The 18,878-nt window shown below is 43.9% G+C and overlaps 2 protein-coding genes and 1 pseudogene across 2 annotated transcripts; all 3 read left to right on the forward strand.

Annotated features, from left to right (window-relative positions):
- Positions 1-2,584: 2,584 nt before the first annotated feature.
- Positions 2,585-8,276, forward strand: LOC136550167 (uncharacterized Rho GTPase-activating protein At5g61530-like; annotated as a pseudogene).
- Positions 8,277-13,944: 5,668 nt separating this feature from the next.
- On the forward strand, positions 13,945-16,194 carry LOC136552361 (transcription termination factor MTEF18, mitochondrial-like). Its single transcript, XM_066543905.1, has one exon. It carries the CDS (start codon positions 14,192-14,194, stop codon positions 15,920-15,922), a length of 1,731 nt encoding a protein of 576 aa, XP_066400002.1. The 5' UTR covers positions 13,945-14,191; the 3' UTR covers positions 15,923-16,194.
- A 1,429-nt stretch (positions 16,195-17,623) lies between these two features.
- Positions 17,624-18,319, forward strand: LOC136548946 (serine/arginine-rich splicing factor SR45-like). The gene has a single exon (XM_066540294.1). The coding sequence runs from the start codon at positions 17,624-17,626 to the stop codon at positions 18,317-18,319; it is 696 nt and encodes a 231-aa protein (XP_066396391.1).
- Positions 18,320-18,878: the final 559 nt, after the last annotated feature.

The raw sequence follows: 18,878 nt of genomic DNA on the forward strand, positions 1-18,878 counted from the left end.
ATGCTTCGCCAGTCTATGAGCTATTGTATTGAGACGTGGATTCTTACAATATGAGCTATTGTATTGAGACGTGGATTCTTACAAAATTCAGAATCTTTTGAGCTGCAGAATTTGAAATAAGCAGCCTATTCGTTTCGGCTTATTCGTTCATATCTGGCTTATAATCCACGGCTTGAATAGTGTTTTTCTCTCACACCAAACCAGCCTGTCATGGCTTATAAGTCAATTCACCCGAAACGAACGGGCTGAAGATATGCCTTTTGTTGCTTGCGAAACTTTCTGACATCGTTTTTTTGGTTAGCTTATGACTGTTGCTCTTCTGTTCTGTGATTTTGCTCTGGCACGCGCTGGCGTTTAGTTTCCACCCTGTTCGCTTATCGTTTTCGTATCTTATAAACCGGCTGATGCTGTTTTGTTGTGAGAGAAAAACATTATATCATGGCTGATACGATCAAGATTAAGCGAACATGGTGTTCATCCATGGTTAGTACCATCTTATAATTTGGAACCGATGCAACCATATTTGGTTTGTTCAGCTGATAAGTCGGCTGATACTATTTTGTTGTGAGAGAAACATTATATCATAGATGATAAACCGGGCTAATAAGTTCATCCGAACAGGGCTTAGAACGGAGGGAGGAGTACCGTGCTATGCTCCCAATGACACCAAGTTGCATAGCTCTATGGCGGCACCGTCATTGATAGCCGCCTGTAGCCGACTTGCACAGGCGGCAGCGCAGCATCATGCCGCTACGGCGGCAATGATCTCCCTCTCATTGGCATTTATCCAACAAATCCTAGCTAACTTGAAGGCCTGAACACAAGTTTCTGCGATCTCTGTCAACGGATAGGAAAGTTTATTCCCATTTCTTAAGAAATCAAACATTTTTAACTTTGACAAAATGTATATAAAAAGTTATTATTAATATATTTATGGTGCATAATAAGTATCATTAGATTAATTCTTGAATATATTTTTATAATAAACTTATTTTGAGATATAAATGTTGCTAATATTTTCTATAAATCTAGTCAAACTTAAAGAAACTTTGACCGGCATGAAACCTAAAACGACACTTATTTTGAAATGGACAGAGTAGATGCGAAGATTGAGTGAGGGGGGCGCACACGCTATCAATACGTCATCAAATGTAACAGCTATTCATAGTTAAGAAGAGAGACATATAAGAGGTTTAATACAATGGAGCAAAGATGTTAGTTATCCTATCTTTAGCAGAGTTTTAAAGGGTTTGCTTATTGCTATATTGCCACAAGAAGCTGAAATGGGTGAAGCCCTAAAAATGACTTTGTCGGCTTCTAATTCATTTGAGGGAGAGAGAAAGAAAAGAAGCTCATGTGAACAATATCGTAAATAGCGTGTTGTGTAGGAAAAGCCAAAGTGGACCTTGTTTTTGTTTGGAACTAGTAGCATATATGAGAAACCAGTGCAAAGGTAAAATTTAAAATAATAAATGATCCGCGTGAAGACGTTGCTAGAGAGAAGCCTGAGAGAGCATGGGGCCTGTTCGGCAGGACTGAAAAATACTATTCCAACTGATTGTTGTGAGAAAAAAATACTATTCTGACATGACGTGAATAGTGATTTCATGAGTGACAGAACCAGCCAGCCAACCGACAACCAGCCAGCCGAACGGCCTCCATGTTTTCAATATGTGTGGGGCCACCTAGAATGTATTACCAAATATGTAAATTGGGAACTTTTTTGCTAGCAAAACATCTAGTGACGTGTCAATATTTATATCTTACTAAAAAATGTAAACTGAAGCTGCTCTTAGTTAGAGCATACTCCCTCCGCGCTGCAAAAGTGTTGTTCTCAATGTACCAAAAATCTAAACATTTTCAACTTAATTTGATCAATATATATAAGAGATTATTAAAAAAGTAGAATCAAGCTCCTTAAAAAAAATCCAAGATTCACCTTATCATTGAGACTAGGTGCTCTGATACAAAACCCTATTATTGAAAATATACTTGCGACTAAACATCAAAACTAACCTCAACTAGTAACCCTGTATTCTAAATTATAAGTCGTTTTGCTAAAATAAATCAGAATGACTTATAATTTGAAATGAAGTGAGTACTTTATTTTTAAATATACAATGTTTAGAATAAACCACCCAGTTCGACAGTTAGTTTATTTTTTAACTAATTAGCTTGTGCTTGTACATTTTAAAACAGAGCGTGCCACAACAACTGTCACTCTCTAGGCCCACAGTAATTAAGCCAATCATCGTAAAACCAAAGGATATAATAATGAACAATAACATGAATAAAGTAAACTATACCCACGCAAAATCATCCATGAGAATAGTCAATCAAACACCAAATAGGCGGGCGAAAGCAGGCCTGGTCGCCTGCCATCCCCATCCCAGTCCCAATCCCGGACGGAAACAGGTGGTCAAGTCAATCAATGCACGCACGTCTCTCGGCCACCCATCCGCGATTCCTTGCACCTATCCCATTCCAGCTCCCGAGTCCCGCAGCCACAGATGCTTCTAGAACCGAGCATCGGCTCTCCGCCGGGCCCATGTGGAGGCGAGTGAGCGAGAGGCGGCGCGGCGCGACGTCACGACCGGGAATGGGATTCCCAAATCCCTCCTGCGTCTCGCTCGCCTCCGCCATGGTTGACTCGACGCCGCCAACCAGAATCCAACCAGGAGCAGAGCGCCCCAAACAAAACCCAACTCATTTTCAGCTCGCGGAACGGGCGGCCTCGTAGCAGAGTCCCAGTCCTCTCGCTTTCTCACCGCGATTCGCCTCGCTTCCATCCGATTCTCTTCAGGAGCCAGAGGGAGAGAGAGAGAGGAGAGGTAAGGTAATCGCCCCGCGCGTGCTTCCTGCCTCTTCGGTCGGCTCCAGCTCGCCGTTCATCCCCGCTCCGCCTGCTGATTCGTCGGATCGGGCCGTGGTTCGTTCGATCCCGCGTCTCTCTCTGTCGCTTTGGTTTGGTTTGGTTTGGATCTTCGCCTGCTCGAACTTCGATCGGCGTCGAGTGCGTGATTTTTTTTTCTCGATTACGGTTTTCATTCGTCACTAGCTCGAGCTGTTGATCTACTTGGTGGCTGGTTGGCTTGGCTTGGTTTGGTTTGGTTTGGAGTTGGCTTGTATTTGGGTTTGTGATTAGGAGCTGGGTTGGTTTTGAGCTCGTTTGGGTTTAGGAGTAGTATAACCGTGCGGTTCAGCTTTTCATTTGTTATTTACGCCTTCAGGGTGCTATTTATGCTAGATGTTGTACGGAGTTATTAATCCATGATATGACACTCAATTGAGTGGTGGCTGCTTTACGGGAGTGGTTCTAATTTTCCCTTGCTATACTGCTACGGATTATACTCCACTTCGTGCTTCTAGTACAGCTGTTTCATGGCTCAGTGGACGTTCCTCATCGTGTGCAGGTAGTCATGCCGCTGGCTGAGCCGCCCCAGTGGCGCCGCAAGGCCACGGATTTCTTCTCCACATCCAGTAAGTGTGACATCCTGTTGTTTGATGTAAATCACTCGGTAATCATTTTCTGTACGAATATTCCTACTTCAGCATAATCATTGCATCAAATTGCTTTGTCATGATGATGTTGTGATTTACTAGTACCCCATAGCTTTTTGGCACCGATAAAGATAAAAACTATCATGTCCTTCGGAGCTATTATCGAGTTACTAGTATAGTCCTGAGTGTGACTGCGCAGGTTGCTTGTATTTGTAACCTATTACCATTTTTTTTATGTCTGCTTTACCTGGAACTTTAACCTTACTGTACCGATTTAATGCAGGTGTCAAGCTGAAGCAGGCAGGGCAATCGGCCGGGGATAATATAGCTGATGTTGCTGGGAAGGTTGGGTCCGTGGTGAAGAGTCGGTGGGCTGTCTTCCAGGAGGCTAGGCAGCAGCAGCAGCAGCAACGTCCACCACATGAGACAGTGCAAGAGCGTGTCATCACTGCTGCTGCCTCCACTGGTTTGCTTTTCAGGAAAGGCATTTCAGAGACAAAGGAGAAGGTTGCAGTGGGAAAGGTCAAAGTTGAAGAGGTATGTATGCGTTTCAACAGAAGTACTTTGACATGTTATTTGGTCAGTGTAGTTTCAACTGCTGTGGAGTTCTCTGTGTAATCTATTTGTTGCAATCATTTTGAATTATGCTCAAAAAACAATTTAATGGAAAAAAGGCAAGAGTTCCTTGTTTCATTAGTTGTTCTGCAAATTTGTCTATTCTGCATTATTACCAACATAAAGATTAGTTGAATAATGCACTAAATCGTTGCCAGGAAAAAGATGGAGTAACAAGTAGTGCACCTTGGTTATTGGCATTTCCAGGTGTGAACATCATGGCAGAATCGTTGGTGTATTAAATAGCTATTTTAAATGTTTTCGCGGTAACATTAAAGCCTATTGAGAAATGTAATTTTCTCCGGGATATTGGAATTTGGACCTTGCATTCCTTTTGTGATGCCATTTGTTCATCATTCTTTATAGATAAACACTAGTGTCTTTAGAGAAACTCACCCTTTTCTGGTTTCATGTGCTTGCAGGCTGCTAAAAAAACTGCAGATAAAAGCAAGAGTATCTTGAACAATATTGAACGCTGGCAGAAGGTTTGTGATTTGGAATTCTGTTACCTAGTAACACAATTTGACCTTTTTTGTGTACAATGCTGATTCTCATTTCTGACTCTTTGCCCCAGGGAGTCGCAAGCACTGATGGTATGCTCACAATTCAATATCCAGGATTCATATCTATCATAGTTGACAACGCATATATATTTTCTTGTAGCATCCAGGCAGTTATTTTTTTTTCCTGTAGCAGCTTAAATTTCCTGTAGCATAGCGTTAGTTCTGGATTCATATGCCTTTAAGTTTTATGTTGATTACATTGCTATTCTTTGCCTGGCTTGTTTGACTTATTCTTCACTAATATTTTAGGTTAAGTTTATGTCTGTTCTGTTTATTTGTGGATTGTGACCTGTGAGAAATGATCCTCTGATACAAAATCTAAATAGTTGTTCAAGCCATTGTACAGTAAGAGCAGCAATGAACAGCAAGAAATGATCCACTATTACATCATGATCTTGCAGTGTTTGGTGTTCCTATTGAAGCCACTGTACAACGAGAGCAATCTGGTAAAGCTGTGCCCTTGGTGCTAGTGAGATGTGCAGACTACCTGGTTATATCAGGTGACTGGCTGAAAATTATACAGAAAGCTTCTCTCCATTTTAATTTTACTACTGTATGATTTCTGATCATTTTCTTCCCAGGTTTGAATAATGAGTACTTATTCAAATCTGAAGGTGACAAAAAAGTTCTTCAGCAGTTAGTTTCCCTTTACAATGAAGGTATCACTGCCGCTCAATCATATTTAAGCTTAGCTTAGCTATCATTTGTTAACATGCCCCTGATTTTTTTTTCATATTTTGCAGACTCTGGCGCATCTTTACCTGAAGGTGTAAATCCTATTGATGTAGGTGCATTGGTGAAGTGCTACCTTGCCAGTATCCCTGAGCCGCTTACTACATTTTTGCTTTATGATGAGCTTCGAGCTGCGAGGGTTAGCATTCCTGATCTTAGGAACATATTGAAGAAGCTTCCAAATGTGAACTACATGACACTAGAGTTTATTACAGCATTGCTGCTTCGAGTCAGCCGTAAATCATCACTTAACAAGGTAGACCTGATGCCTACTTTTTCTCTTCTCAATGATGCATTTGCAAGTTGTTATTCCTTTTCTTTGTTCTGTTTTTGGATAATAGTATTGGAACTAAAAATAATAAATCTGAACTGAATATACGATACAAATTATTAGCAGGGTAATTGTGACTGTTTTTGGACGTCACCTTTTAACATTCAGATTCGGTACATATTTGGATCCACTTAATATGGAACTGTATGCCCCTGACATTTTGATTGCCTTGCACATTTTTCTCTTTAGCTTTGACAGGGTGACAAATGTTAGGAAATGACAATTTCACCTAACATGGCTTGACTGACAGTTTGGGTTTCTGAAAGACTTTTGTAACAAACCCAGTAACAGATACATCCTGTTTTGAATAATATAATGCAATGCTAGAAATCAGTAAAACTGTCTATAACATCTTCAGGGGTAACATGGACTGAACACTTAATCCATATACCACCTAGTTGTTTTGAGATCCAGTGGAAGATGCAGCACCTATCTATTTGGTTTGAACCCTAGTAGTTTCTGCAAAATAAGCCCAATTATCAATGAAGAACCAAACTGTATGTAAAGTTTATAGAAGTGTAAACAAGCCTTTTAAAGAGTTGGCCACCACTGGGTTTGAGAGTGTTAAACTAGATTTGTTTATTTGTTGTTCATGATAACTTTCATATTACCAAAGTTAAATAACTTTTATATGAAAAATCTCAGCTCAGGTTTCACTACTCTTCCATTCAAATTCAGAAAAAAGCTCTTTAAAAAGGAACAACAATGGTTTGCTTAATCAGCTGTAGGTCCAGTTACACATTTGTTAGCCACTTCTATCTGATTGGGACAAAAACATGAGCAATGTAGCAAACAGATGGGATTCTGATACACATTCACACCTGCTTAGCTGTCTTAAATAGGGTTGTGAGTTGTGACAGGTACGAGCATAAATATACTGATTAAAGGATATTGTTCTGTTTTGTCTGTAGAGTGTAGATTGATAACCACATTGTATATCTTTTTGGAGTAAAGCATTTCATAGTTTACTAATTTACATATGCAAAGGATGCAGATTTAATTTCTGTATTTCTCGAGTTGGTCTCTTTGTCCTAACTAATACTACTAAATACTAAATCACCTTTGGGGTGGTGTTTTACAATTTTTTTTTTTTTTTTTTTGGTATGCAATGCAGATGGACTCCCGCAGCCTTGCTGTGGAATTTGCGCCTTTGATCATGTGGCGGCAAGGTGATGCTGGCACAGATTTGCGTAACCACCTTAAGTTTACCCTGAAACCTCCTCCAAAAATTGTGGATACAACATCAAATACTGCCACATGGGACCTGTTAGGTATGTAAATTCTACTTTGTTTATTTTATTATTACAACCTCAGATTATGTAGTTGTCTCTGATCATTGTGGCATAGAGCAGTTTAGTCTGTTTGTGGCTGCCCTTGTGGTAGTTGTCTGTATCAATTGTGGCATCAATCATTTAAGTTATCAAATCTGGAATCGGCTCATGTTAGCAGAGAAAGGTACTTGCTGTCCTCTATCTTATGGTCCAGCATGAATTAATGATTGAGATCGTGGGCCATGTGCCAACTGCCTACCAACTACCAAGTCATGAGCCAAAAGAAGTTTCAGATGCGTGGGTACATCAGCCCATCTTTGCATTACAAGAACTGGTAGACATTTAGGTCACCATTGAAAGGCATGTTAATCAGAGTTCAGCTTAGGCTGTTTCCCCTGAATTGCATGCTTGGGCTTGTAGTCATTGATATATTCTGCTTCTTGAGTAGATAGGGCATTTCCTTAAAAAAATCCGTGTCAGGATTTTTCTTAGTGTACTATCACAGTTTCATCAGATGATTTTGCAATAAAAGGAAGTTATAGATGATTTTCATCTGAAAATGGCTGGGCCTTGTTTGTGTGGGCCATGGATTATTCCCCAAAAGGTTTTTGGTTGTTCAGTTCATGTAGACTATTTAACCAATTGGATTTTCATAAAATATTTAGTTTCTGACACTAGGAACTACAATCCTATTTGTTCGCAAAGACTTCTTTGTTCAACTGTTATAAACACATTAGCTGTTTAATCGATTGCAGACGAGGATGACGAGGATGCTTCATCCCAGATCCCCTTGGACGATGCTTCACCCCCAGACTACAGCTCCATTGAGGTCATCCAGTGTCTGATCGAGCATCACAATGCCATCTTCACCGACGCAAATGAAACCGTGTGGAGATGATCAGCATCTCCACTAGACCTCTCTGGTGTTAGCTCGTGCTATGTACAAGTTCCAGGTAGGAAGGTGGATTACCGCTCGCTATTGTTAGGGATAAGCATTTTGGCCGGAACATTTTTGGAGTAGGTTTGTATATACGCTAGTGTTAATTCTCCACGGGACTAGAATCTGGTCATGTCATATCAATAAAAGTAGACATGGATGGATGTAAACCAGATGTGCTGTTTTGACCATTTGCTGAATTAGCTTATACGCTACTGTTAATCTAGGGAATTATTTTCCTGTGCATTCGCGGTTAGCTGCTGTAACATAATAATAGTGTTTGTCTTCAAAACAAATCATTGTAGATATTGCCTTACAAGATTTCATTTTTTTTTTCTTAACGGGTTTACATAGGTCATTGAATTTGGAAGTGAATTTACTTTTGTTGTTGAAGTTGAGCAAATGGCTCTACTGCTTGCGTGGGGTCAGAAGGCGAAGGAGGTGGACAATACAGGTTTCAAGCTTTGGTATACAGGGATAGTCGCGAATAGAAATGGAATAGGAGTTTTGATTGATAAGAGCCTCAAGAATGGTGTGGTGGGAGTGAGAAGGCAAGGAGATAGGATTATCTTAGTTAAGCTTGTCGTTGGTGATATGGTCTTGAACGTAATTAGTGCGTATGCCCCTCAAGTAGGCCTCGACGAGAGTGCTAAGAGACAGTTCTGGGAAGACTTAGATGGCCTGGTTAGAGCTATATCTAGTAGTGAGAAGCTTTTTATAGGAGGAGATCTTAATGGGCATGTAGGTACTACAAGCGCAGGTTTCGAGGCAGTTCATGGAGGTTTTGGGTATGGTAGTAGGAATCAGGAGGGGGAGGAAGCTCTAGACTTCGCGGTAGCTTTTGACCTGATGATAGCCAACACTTTCTTTAGAAAGAGAGAATCTCATCTAGTGACCTTCAGTAGCGGACAACACTGTAGTCAGATTGACTTTGTCCTTGCAAGAAGAAAGGACAAACGAGCATGCTTGGATTGCAAGGTGATACCAGGGGAGTGTGTTGTTTCTCAACATAAGCTTTTGGTGGCAGATTTTCATTTTTAGATGCGTGCCCGTAGGGATAAATAAGCTAAGATTGAAAGAACAAAGTAGTGAAAACTGAAAGGGGAGACGTCAGAGGTATTTAGGGAAAGGGTTATCAAAGGGGCTCTTGGAAGGAAGAAGACGACATAAACAATATGTGGGACAAGATGGCAACCAATATTCGGAAGGTAGCCTCAGAGGTGTGTGGAGTAACCAAAGGAAGGGGACGTGAGGCTAAAGATACTTGGTGGTGGAACGAGGAAGTCCAAAGAGCTATTAAGGAGAAGAAAGAATGCTATAGACGCTTGTACCATGACAGGAGTGTGGACAACATAGAGAAGTATAAGGTGGCAAAGAAGACTGCAAAGCGAGCTGTAAGTGTGGCAAAGGGTAGAGCGTACGAGGATCTTTACCAACATTTGAGTACGAAGGAAGGAGAGAAGGATATTTATAGGATGGCTAGGGTTCGTGAGAGAAAGACACGGGACTTCAACCAAGTTAAGTGCATTAAGGATGAAAGGGAGCATCTCTTGGTAAAGAAGGATGAGATCCGACATCGATGGCAAGAGTATTTTGACAAATTGTTCAATGGTGAGAATATGGACACAACCTTTCAGTTGGATGACTCTTTTGATGACACCAATAGGCGCTTTGTGCGGAGAATCCAAGAATCTGAGGTCAGAGAGGCGTTGAAAAGGATAAAAGGAGGTAAGGCGAGGGACCGGATGGTATCCCAATCGAGGTGTGGAGATGCCTCGGGGACATAGCTGTAGTATGGTTAACCAAGCTGTTCAACCATATTTTTCGATCGAACAAGATGCCTGATGAGTGGAGGAGAAGTATATTGGTACCGATCTACAAGAATAAAGGGGATATTCAAAGTTGTACAAATTACCGAGGAATTAAGTTGATGAGCCATACTATGAAGCTATGGGAGAGAGTTATCGAGCATCGCTTGAGAGCAATAACACGGGTCTCTATGAACCAATTTGGTTTCATGCCCGGAAGGTCAACCATGGAAACCATTTTCTTAATAAGACAAGTTATGGAGCGGTATAGGGAGAAGAAAAAGGACTTACACATGGTTTTTATTGACTTGGAGAAGGCTTATGATAAAATACCAAGGAATGTTATGTGGTGGGCGTTGGACAAACATAAAGTCCCAACGAAGTACGTCGAGCTCATTAAGGACATGTACAGCAATGTTATGACTAGAGTTAGAACAAGTGATGGAGACACGGATGACTTCCCGATTAGGATAGGACTACATCAAGGGTCAGCTTTGAGCCCTTATTTGTTTGCTTTAGTAATGGATGAAAGGACCTAGGATGCCACCTAGAGGGGGGGGTGAATAGGTGTTTCTGAAAATTAACACATTTAAATGCGGAAACGATAAGTAAAGAGAGTTTCCAAAATGGAAACTCCAAATAACGAGTAGTACCACCCCTCACAAGTTAGCCACAGAGTATATAAAAGATACTAAAAGAATCTAGGAGCCAAACACCTGCAACTAAAAAGTTAGAACACAATACAATTCAGTTTGGCGCAGGAGCTAATACCGGACGTGTCCGGTAGGTATACTGGACGTGTCCGGTATTCACGACTTCAGTGGAACAACCCCGAATTTGCTCCTTTTGATTTCTATCTTCAATCCAAACTGCAGGAAACTATTAGAGATAGTAATACACACAGAGTATCTGCAGAATAGCTAAAGCAACACAAATATTAAATGAAATATGAATTGAGACACGATATTTGTTTTACCAAAGTTCGGACTCGTTTGAGTCCTACTCTCCGTTGAGGGGGCTGCGGGCGACCCAGCGAAGGTCAGCCCTAGAGGATACCACGAAGGTCACTCTAGCCGGAGTCTTTTCCAACTCCTTTTCCTCCTTCCACTAAATGATTCCGAGGCGGCGGAATCGACCGTTATAAACTTTCCGAAGCAACCACAATCTCTCGGTTGCTCTCCGGCGACGCCTAGCCGTCTAGGACCGAAGAGTCCAAGAGTAACAAATGCGAATCACGAGATTGACAATATGCACAAGTGCTCAAGTGGTGGCTTGCTCTCCTTTTCAAATTCTCTCTTAACCCACAAATTGATTTTGCAATTTGGATCACACACTCACTAAGAGAGGGTTTAGGAGAGTTGGCAAGGCTCAAAAACGTGTGTCTATCTCAGCAGAATCAGCAGCCTCCAAAGGTGGAGGCTTGGGGGTATTTATAGCCCCCTTGAAAAACTAGCCGTTTTATAGCCGTTGCAATACCGAACACGTCCGGTATTCATACCGGACACGTCCGGTATGACTCATACTGCGCCAACGGTAACTAAGTTACAGTGAAGTTGTGAGGCGTCGGAACTCCCGAAGAACGCCGGGACTTCCGACCGTCGGAACTCCTGACTCAAGTCGAAACCCTCGACCCTCAGTAATTTTGAAAAACATGTAACTGAGTTAAAGTTAGTGAGGTGTCGGAACTCCCGACATATGTCGGAACTCCCGATCGTCGGAACTCCCGACTTACGTCGGAACTCCCAACCCTCACGGCTTTTGAAAACTAGCCGTTGGCTTCTGGTCATCCATACCGGACACGTCCGGTATGACCAGGACAGTGAACCCTCCAAGTCGGTCGAAGTACGACACGTCGGAACTCCCGACCCATGCCGGGACTCCCGACCGTCGGAACTCCCGACCTAAGTCGGAACTCCCGACGAACCAACCCAAGAACAACAGTTTTACAGCTGCTGGACAAATACCGGACACGTCCGGTATGAATACCGGACACGTCCGGTATTGCCAGACCAGCAAAAAATCAGTTAGCACTTTTGTCGCTCAAATACTCAAAACTCACATGGGTTGGCTTGAGCACTTATGAAACATTATCTATCAACATGATGCATCCCTCTTAATAGTACGGCATACCTATTAAACTCAAGATAAATGGAAATATGAATTTATACCACTTGAGTTGTTCTTTTTGAATTGATGCCGTCCCTTCCAATCTTCATCAAGTAAGGGTGCTAACATGTTGATGTTGATCTTTTCACTTGAGCATAGCCATCTTGAGCATGTGACTTGATTCCATTCATCAAGTTTGAATAATCCCAAATGTATCAAGTCATTTCCATCAAATACTTCATCATAGATTTGATCCTTCACATCAATATGACCATCTTAGCTTGATTAGTACCTCAACTAAATGCAAGTACTTTTTTCTTCACCCTAGCTAGGTTTTTCGACCGCCAAGCCGTCGCTTGCCCTTCACCCTTGCTTAGTACCTCGAAGCTTTTCCTTGCTATCTTCACCATCTCAAGCCATCAAGTCACATCTTGTGTTGAATCATCCATTCATATGTATTGTTATCTTTTTCATTTTAATTTAGCAAGCTTCAAATATGAGACCATTCTATATGCAATCCCTTATGTCTCATTAACTAATAATCATGAGCTTGCTTTCATATAGTACATGGAAATCCCACAAGAAATAAGCCTTCACATGAATTCCATTTGCATTGTTGTCTTGTGCTTGAACTAGATTGTTTATACAACAACACATCATTTTGGCTTTCATTAAGTACCTGTGAGATAACCTATTACCTGTTCACACTTAGCAAACGGGTTAGTCCTTTAATCACGTTGTCATTCAATCATCCAAAACCCACTAAAGGGCTAGATGCACTTTCAATGGATGAGGTCACAAGGGACATACAAGGGGACATCCCTTGGTGTATGCTTTTCGCGGACAATGTAGTGCTAGTTGATGAAAGCTGGACAGGAGTAAATCAGAAACTGGAGTTATGGCGGAAGACTTTGGAGTCCAAAGATTTTAGATTTAGTAGAACTAAAACTGAGTATATGAGATGTGACTTTGGCACTACTACTCGGGAGGAGGAAGATGTTAGTTTGGAAGGTCAAGTAGTGCCTAGGAAGGATACCTTTCGATATTTAGGATCAATGCTACAGAGGGACGGGGATATTGATGAAGATGTTAGCCATAGAATCAAAGCAGAGTGGATGAAGTGGCGGCAAGCGTCTGGTGTCCTATATGACAAAAGGGTACCACAGAAGCTAAAAGGCAAGTTTTATAGGACGACGATTAGACCTGCTATGTTGTATGGTGCAGAATGTTGGCCTACGAAAAGACGACATATTCAACAGCTAAGTGTCACGGAAATGCGTATGTTGCGTTGGATTTGCGGTCATACAAGAAGGGATCGAGTTCAGAACGATGATATACGTGAGAGATTAGGGGTAGCGCCAATTGAAGAAAAGCTTGTCCAACACCGGTTGAGATGGTTTGGACATATGCAACGGAGACCTCCAGATGCACCGGTGCGTAGTGGAATCCTAAGTCAGGATAGTAACGTGAAGAGAGACAGAGGAAGACCGAAGTTGACTTGGGTAGAGGCAATAAAAGGAGACTTGAAAGGATAGAATATACCCAAAGACTTAGCCTTAGATAGGAGTGCTTGGAAGACATCACGTGCCTGAACCTTGATTGCTTCTGTTGGGTTTCAACTCTAGCCTACTCCAACTTGTTTGTGACTTAAAGGCTTTGTTGTTGTTGTTGTTGAAATTTGGTTTATGCTGATGCTGAAAAGTATTGTTCGCTGATTTGTTGTGAGAGAAAACACTGTAGAATGGCTGATAAGTTCAAGCGAACAGGTATAGAAACACCATAACCTCTCTCTTCATAAGGTTAGCCTAAAACTTAATAGCTCAATCTCTAAACCTATTGAAAGTGTGGTAAGCCTATTTTTCGCCATTATATGGTACCTTAATTTTTTTTATCACAAAAACATCAACTAAAACCGACCGGGTAGCATAATCCTAGTAAAAAAATCAACCGGAGTAAGCTTTAAATACGAAATGGCATCCCAAATTAGTATGGAAATGTTATACGGTTCTTGCATTTAGAACATGTTCATCTAATATCAAAAGTGTGTTTGGTTTGTGCCAAGGTGTGTCCAAGCCAAGCCAAAATTTGGCTGCTTTGCAACACTGGGCATCATTTGATTTTCAAATTTTGGTTCGTTAGTTTTCTCTTTCGGCCAGTAACCATGGCAGCTGTAGCTTCAGGGCCCGGGCCGGAGCCAGCAGCGGACAGAAAAACCCTAACGTTCCTAGCCCCAAACCCCCTCTCTTCTCGCTCATCCCATTCACCCCTTCCCCTTGTTCTGAAGCCGAACGATGCCGTAGAGCAGAGCTGAGCAGCGCAGCCCCGCCATGCCGCTAAGCCTACGCGCCGCGCTCCAGCTCCGCCGCTTCTTCTCCACCGACGCCGCCCTCGCACCCCCGAAGCTGCGGAACCTGCCCTACCGCCTCCGCCACGTCGCCGTCCCCGCCGCGCGCGCCGTCATCTCCGAGTACCTCCACTCGACGCGCTGCCTCGCGTCCTCCCACGCCGACTTCATCGCCGCGCACTCCCCGCGCTCCCTCCTCTCCTTCCTCGCCGCGCTCCCCACCGTGCCGCGCACCCTCCCCACCTCGGAGCTTCCCGCCCACCTCCGCCGCCACCTCAACTTCCACCCGCTCAATGAGCTCCCCTTCTTCCTCGAATCAATCGGCGGGCCCACCGCGGCGGCCCCCTGCTTCAACTCCATGTTCCTCTCCGACCACCCCTCCCTGCTCGGCGCCGTCGCCGCGCTCGCGCACTTCGGATTCCCGTGGTCACGCCTCGGACTCCTCTTCCCTAGCGTCCTCCTCGACGTGCCCCCGGACCTCATCTCCGCGCGCCTCTCCGCTATCGAGGCTCGCCTCCACAGGCTCCCTCGCGCAGCCATCATCGCCGCCTGCCTTACCTTCCCATCGCTTCTCGAGGGGGATATATCCGACTATGATATACTCATTAAGGATATTGCCACCACGTTCAAAGGATTGGGGCCGGATTTGAGTTCCAGCAATGACATTGACGCGTTCTCGGGGGTGTGCCGGAGGATGCGGATGTTTTATGATGCCGGGGCAGAGATTGGTAGCATTGGGGGACTTGTCGGAGGCAGCCAGAGGGTGTTTGTTGAGCTCGGGGAAAAGAGGATTGCTGAGAGGTTGTGGTTCTTCAAGGAGCTGGGGATGGAGGGGAAGGAGATGGGGAGGTTTTTGCTGAGCAATGCCAGGATTTTCGATTTTGATTTCTCTGATGTGGTGATCTCAGTGCCAAGGTATCTGCGGAGGGTTGGATTGGCAGAGGATGAGATCGATGCTGCAGTGGAGAAGCACCCGTATGTTGTTGGGAAGAACCAACTGGAGAACCTTCCTAGGGTGCTGCGGGCAATGGAGCTGGAGCATCGGTTCCTGGAGAAGATATTGGCTGGTGGGGAGAGTTGGCGCTATTTATCACCAGAATTTGTTTTGGAGGATGATAGCTATGATGCCGAGGTCGAAAGAGCTTTCTTGGATGGGATGGCTAAGGTCATGGCTGAGAGGAAAGCACATTTTGTAGACAAGAAGCTGGAGTTCTTGAAAAGTGTTGGGTATGGTGAGAATGAGATAACCACCAAGGTAATTCCTGCCCTTAACAGCACCAAGGATTTGCTGTTGGAGCGGTTTGACTACCTCCTGGAAAGAGGAGTGGAGTATAAGATACTATGTCGGATCTTGCGCGTTTTTCCGAAGGTGCTGAACCAGAGTAAGAATATGCTCAATAAGAAGTTGAACTACCTCACAGAGGAGCTTGGCTACTCCTTGGAGTACCTGCATTGCTTCCCTGCATTTCTGTGCTTTGATTTGGAGAACAGATCCAAGCCTAGGTATACAATGCTTTGGTGGCTCCAAGAGCATGGCTTGCTTAGAAAAAAATTAGCCCCTGCAACAGTGCTTGCTAACTCAGAGAAGAGGTTCATTAGTACCCTTTACCTTGTGCATCCTGCAGTTCCAAAGTTGTGGCTTGAGTGTTTTTCTTCAAGAATACATATGGAGTATTATCTCAAGAACATCTATCAGTATCCAGACAACATATAATTAGATGTCTGGAATTATATTGACATTGATTGTTAATGATGGTACAGAGTATTTTCCATGTGCATCCTTTTCTCTGTCGTGGTACTTGTTGGATGTAGCAGCTTTATATTTGGCAAAACTTTTTTTGCTCCTGCATGCTTATCAGTAGGTCGCAGGATGTAGCATGAAAGGGATGCACCAATCAGACAGCAAACCTTGTAACTTGATTGTGGTAAAGCTGTGCTGTAAATTTGAACTCTGTTGAGTCCAATTTCCACGTTCCACCTTCTTGACAACAGTTAACTACCACAGTTCATCTGGTAGTACCAAACGGAGTCCTTATTGTTATACATCATCATATTTCCTTGATCCCTATATTGAAAGCTATATATAGCGAAAATGTGAGAATATGTGTATTCCTTGGGTTGGCTGGTAGTAATGAAATGTGACCATGTCTTAATCCTCAGTCAAAAGAAAAGATTAAACACTACTTTTCCTTTTTCTTCACAATATAAGCAAAATATATTTATTCTCTTGTAATAATTGATGATCCTTATGGAAGATGAAAAATGGATTTACTACCCAGTCTTCTTTCCTATGGAGGGCCTGCCATTGTTCCATTTTTAGATGGTTTATTTAGATGGATGCTTTCGTGGAGGCCCATCAAGGATCCTAAATGAAGAAGAGTCAGTTCTCATCTCATGCCATAAGCAGGTAATCTTTCCGGGACATTCCAACTCAGAATGATCAGCATCAGCAGTCCTTGCATGTTAAGTGGCAGGACAACAGCCTTATTTTGTGTCTGGTAGCAATTCTGCTCAGTACTTATTATTTAGTTAAAATACACACTACTCCAGACTCAATATGGAGCTAAAGCGCCACGAATCTTTACCCATATTCTTTGTGTTTAGCTTGTAGACTATTCTGGGAAAAAAAAGGATAATATCTGTGGCAGTTTGTTGTTATACCCTTCCTGGCCGTACTTCGGTTTTGCAAGTTTTCAGGTTTTGTCCTACACTGATAAGTTTGTATCAACGTCTAATATGCTTGACCTGTCTCTTAAACTGTTACTATGTATGTGTTCCTCGAAAATGAGGCCTACTGTAATTTTAAGTAGCAGGGAGTCATATATTTGATGCACTCTATTCTGCAAACGTTATTAGCAAATGCGAAAATACTAAACATAAGCATCAAATATCTATCCAATTCGTGTTTCACTGAAATGCTACCACTACCGATGTGGATTTTTTTTTAACAGGAATCGGCAGAAATATCACAACAAAAGATCCAAATAATAATTACTTGGATTCTGCCTAAAGGAGGAAAGAAGGGATAATTAATGGGCTACAAGATGACCCCCAGTCGCAATAGCCCAACCGCTGAAAAGAAAAAAGATCCGGCCTCGTTTCATTCAGTCGACTTCGACTCGGCCCTCACGGCAACTTCCAACTTCGGGTCGGACTCGAAACCGCGTAGCTGGGCCAGATCTGGATCCAGTCCGGCTGCTTAAATCCAACGCCCTCCCCTTCCCTTCTCCTCGCGCGAATTTCCTCTGCTCCGTGCTCCCTCGCCGTCGCTTTCCGCAATCCACCCAGCTCCTCTGCTCACCCGCCGTCGCCTTCCGCAGTCCACCCATCATCTCTGCTTCTCGTCGATCCAATCGACCCACAGCCCTCCTCTTCCATGGTGATGTACCTTCCTCCGCGCTCATCTTCCGCCGGCATGCGGAGCATCCGCCGCGAGCTCCAGCGCAGGAGGTCCAAGCCCTTGGCGCCCGCGAGGTCGGTCGCCAAGAAGCCGTCCGTGTCACCGCCGCCGCGTCACGGTTCGAGCGACGCCGTCAGGGGTCCATGCCCCCCTCGTCTACCGCGCCAGGAGGTACCATCGTCGACGATCTCCCATTCCCGAGGCTCCACCGTCACCGACGCGTCACCACAGCCCCGGTCACGCTCTTCGTCGCGCTGCACCCGCGCCTCTCCGCCGCCGCGGCCGCTTCGGTCCGACCCCTCCTCCGCCGGGTCTGCGTTCCGAGCTACTCCCCGCGTCCCAGCGCAGCTGAAGCCTGGGACGGTGGTTCGTGTCCGCACGAGGACTGCGAAGCTGAAGACGGGGCAGGTTCTCGTGCTCTGCCTCAAAGCCACGATCGTGTCGTCGTCCACCGACGGAGGCTACGAGGTTGTCTACGACGCCAACTTGCCACGCGGCGATCCCAAGAGCACCGTCCACGTCGCGCCGCACCAGGTCAGGGTGATCGATCCGTCTCCGTCGCCGACAACTCTACCGCCGTCCCTGCCTCCGCCCACCGCCACTGTCGCCGCGACTACGAAGAAGGAGATGCCGAGGCCAACCACGGCAGGGAAGAGCCTGCGCCTCATCCGCAGGCTCTTTCCGGAGATGGAGCTTCCGGTCCGGGCTTGACCTGTCTTGAATCGGATACTAGCTGGTAGCTGCTGCGTGATTCTGCGCTGGATTTGATAGTGAATTAGTGATGCATTGCTTGTTCGTTCATGAGTAGTCGCTGTTTTTGTTGGATCAGTTCATGAATTGTGCAAGTCCCATGTGATAGTGTGTTGTTGTCAAGACCAGCGTTCTGGTGATTTATATGTATGCTCGTATGATTATATATTTGTAAATGTACCTTCTTGAATCTTCATGACATCATTAACGCTTGATTTATTTGATTGCTTGTGTTTTGTTCTTCTTGCTTCCAGTTACATGTTTGAGATGGTTACTATACAGTACTTATGATTCTTACTGCCAACAATTTGATCAAATGCAACTGGGCAAATGATCCTTTATGCAAATTATGCGGAGTTGACCCTGAGACACCAACCCACCTATGCAGAGATTGCCCCTTTACAAAAGAAGTTTGGACATATTTGAATCAGTGGCTGCAACTATCGGCAATGGACTCAGTGGTAGCCACGGGATCGTTACATGGTTTCTGGCGCAAATGCCGTGCAAAGTTTGACCGAAG

Source organism: Miscanthus floridulus, chromosome 4 (genome assembly GCF_019320115.1).
Source record: "Miscanthus floridulus cultivar M001 chromosome 4, ASM1932011v1, whole genome shotgun sequence".
NCBI lineage: Eukaryota > Viridiplantae > Streptophyta > Magnoliopsida > Poales > Poaceae > Miscanthus > Miscanthus floridulus.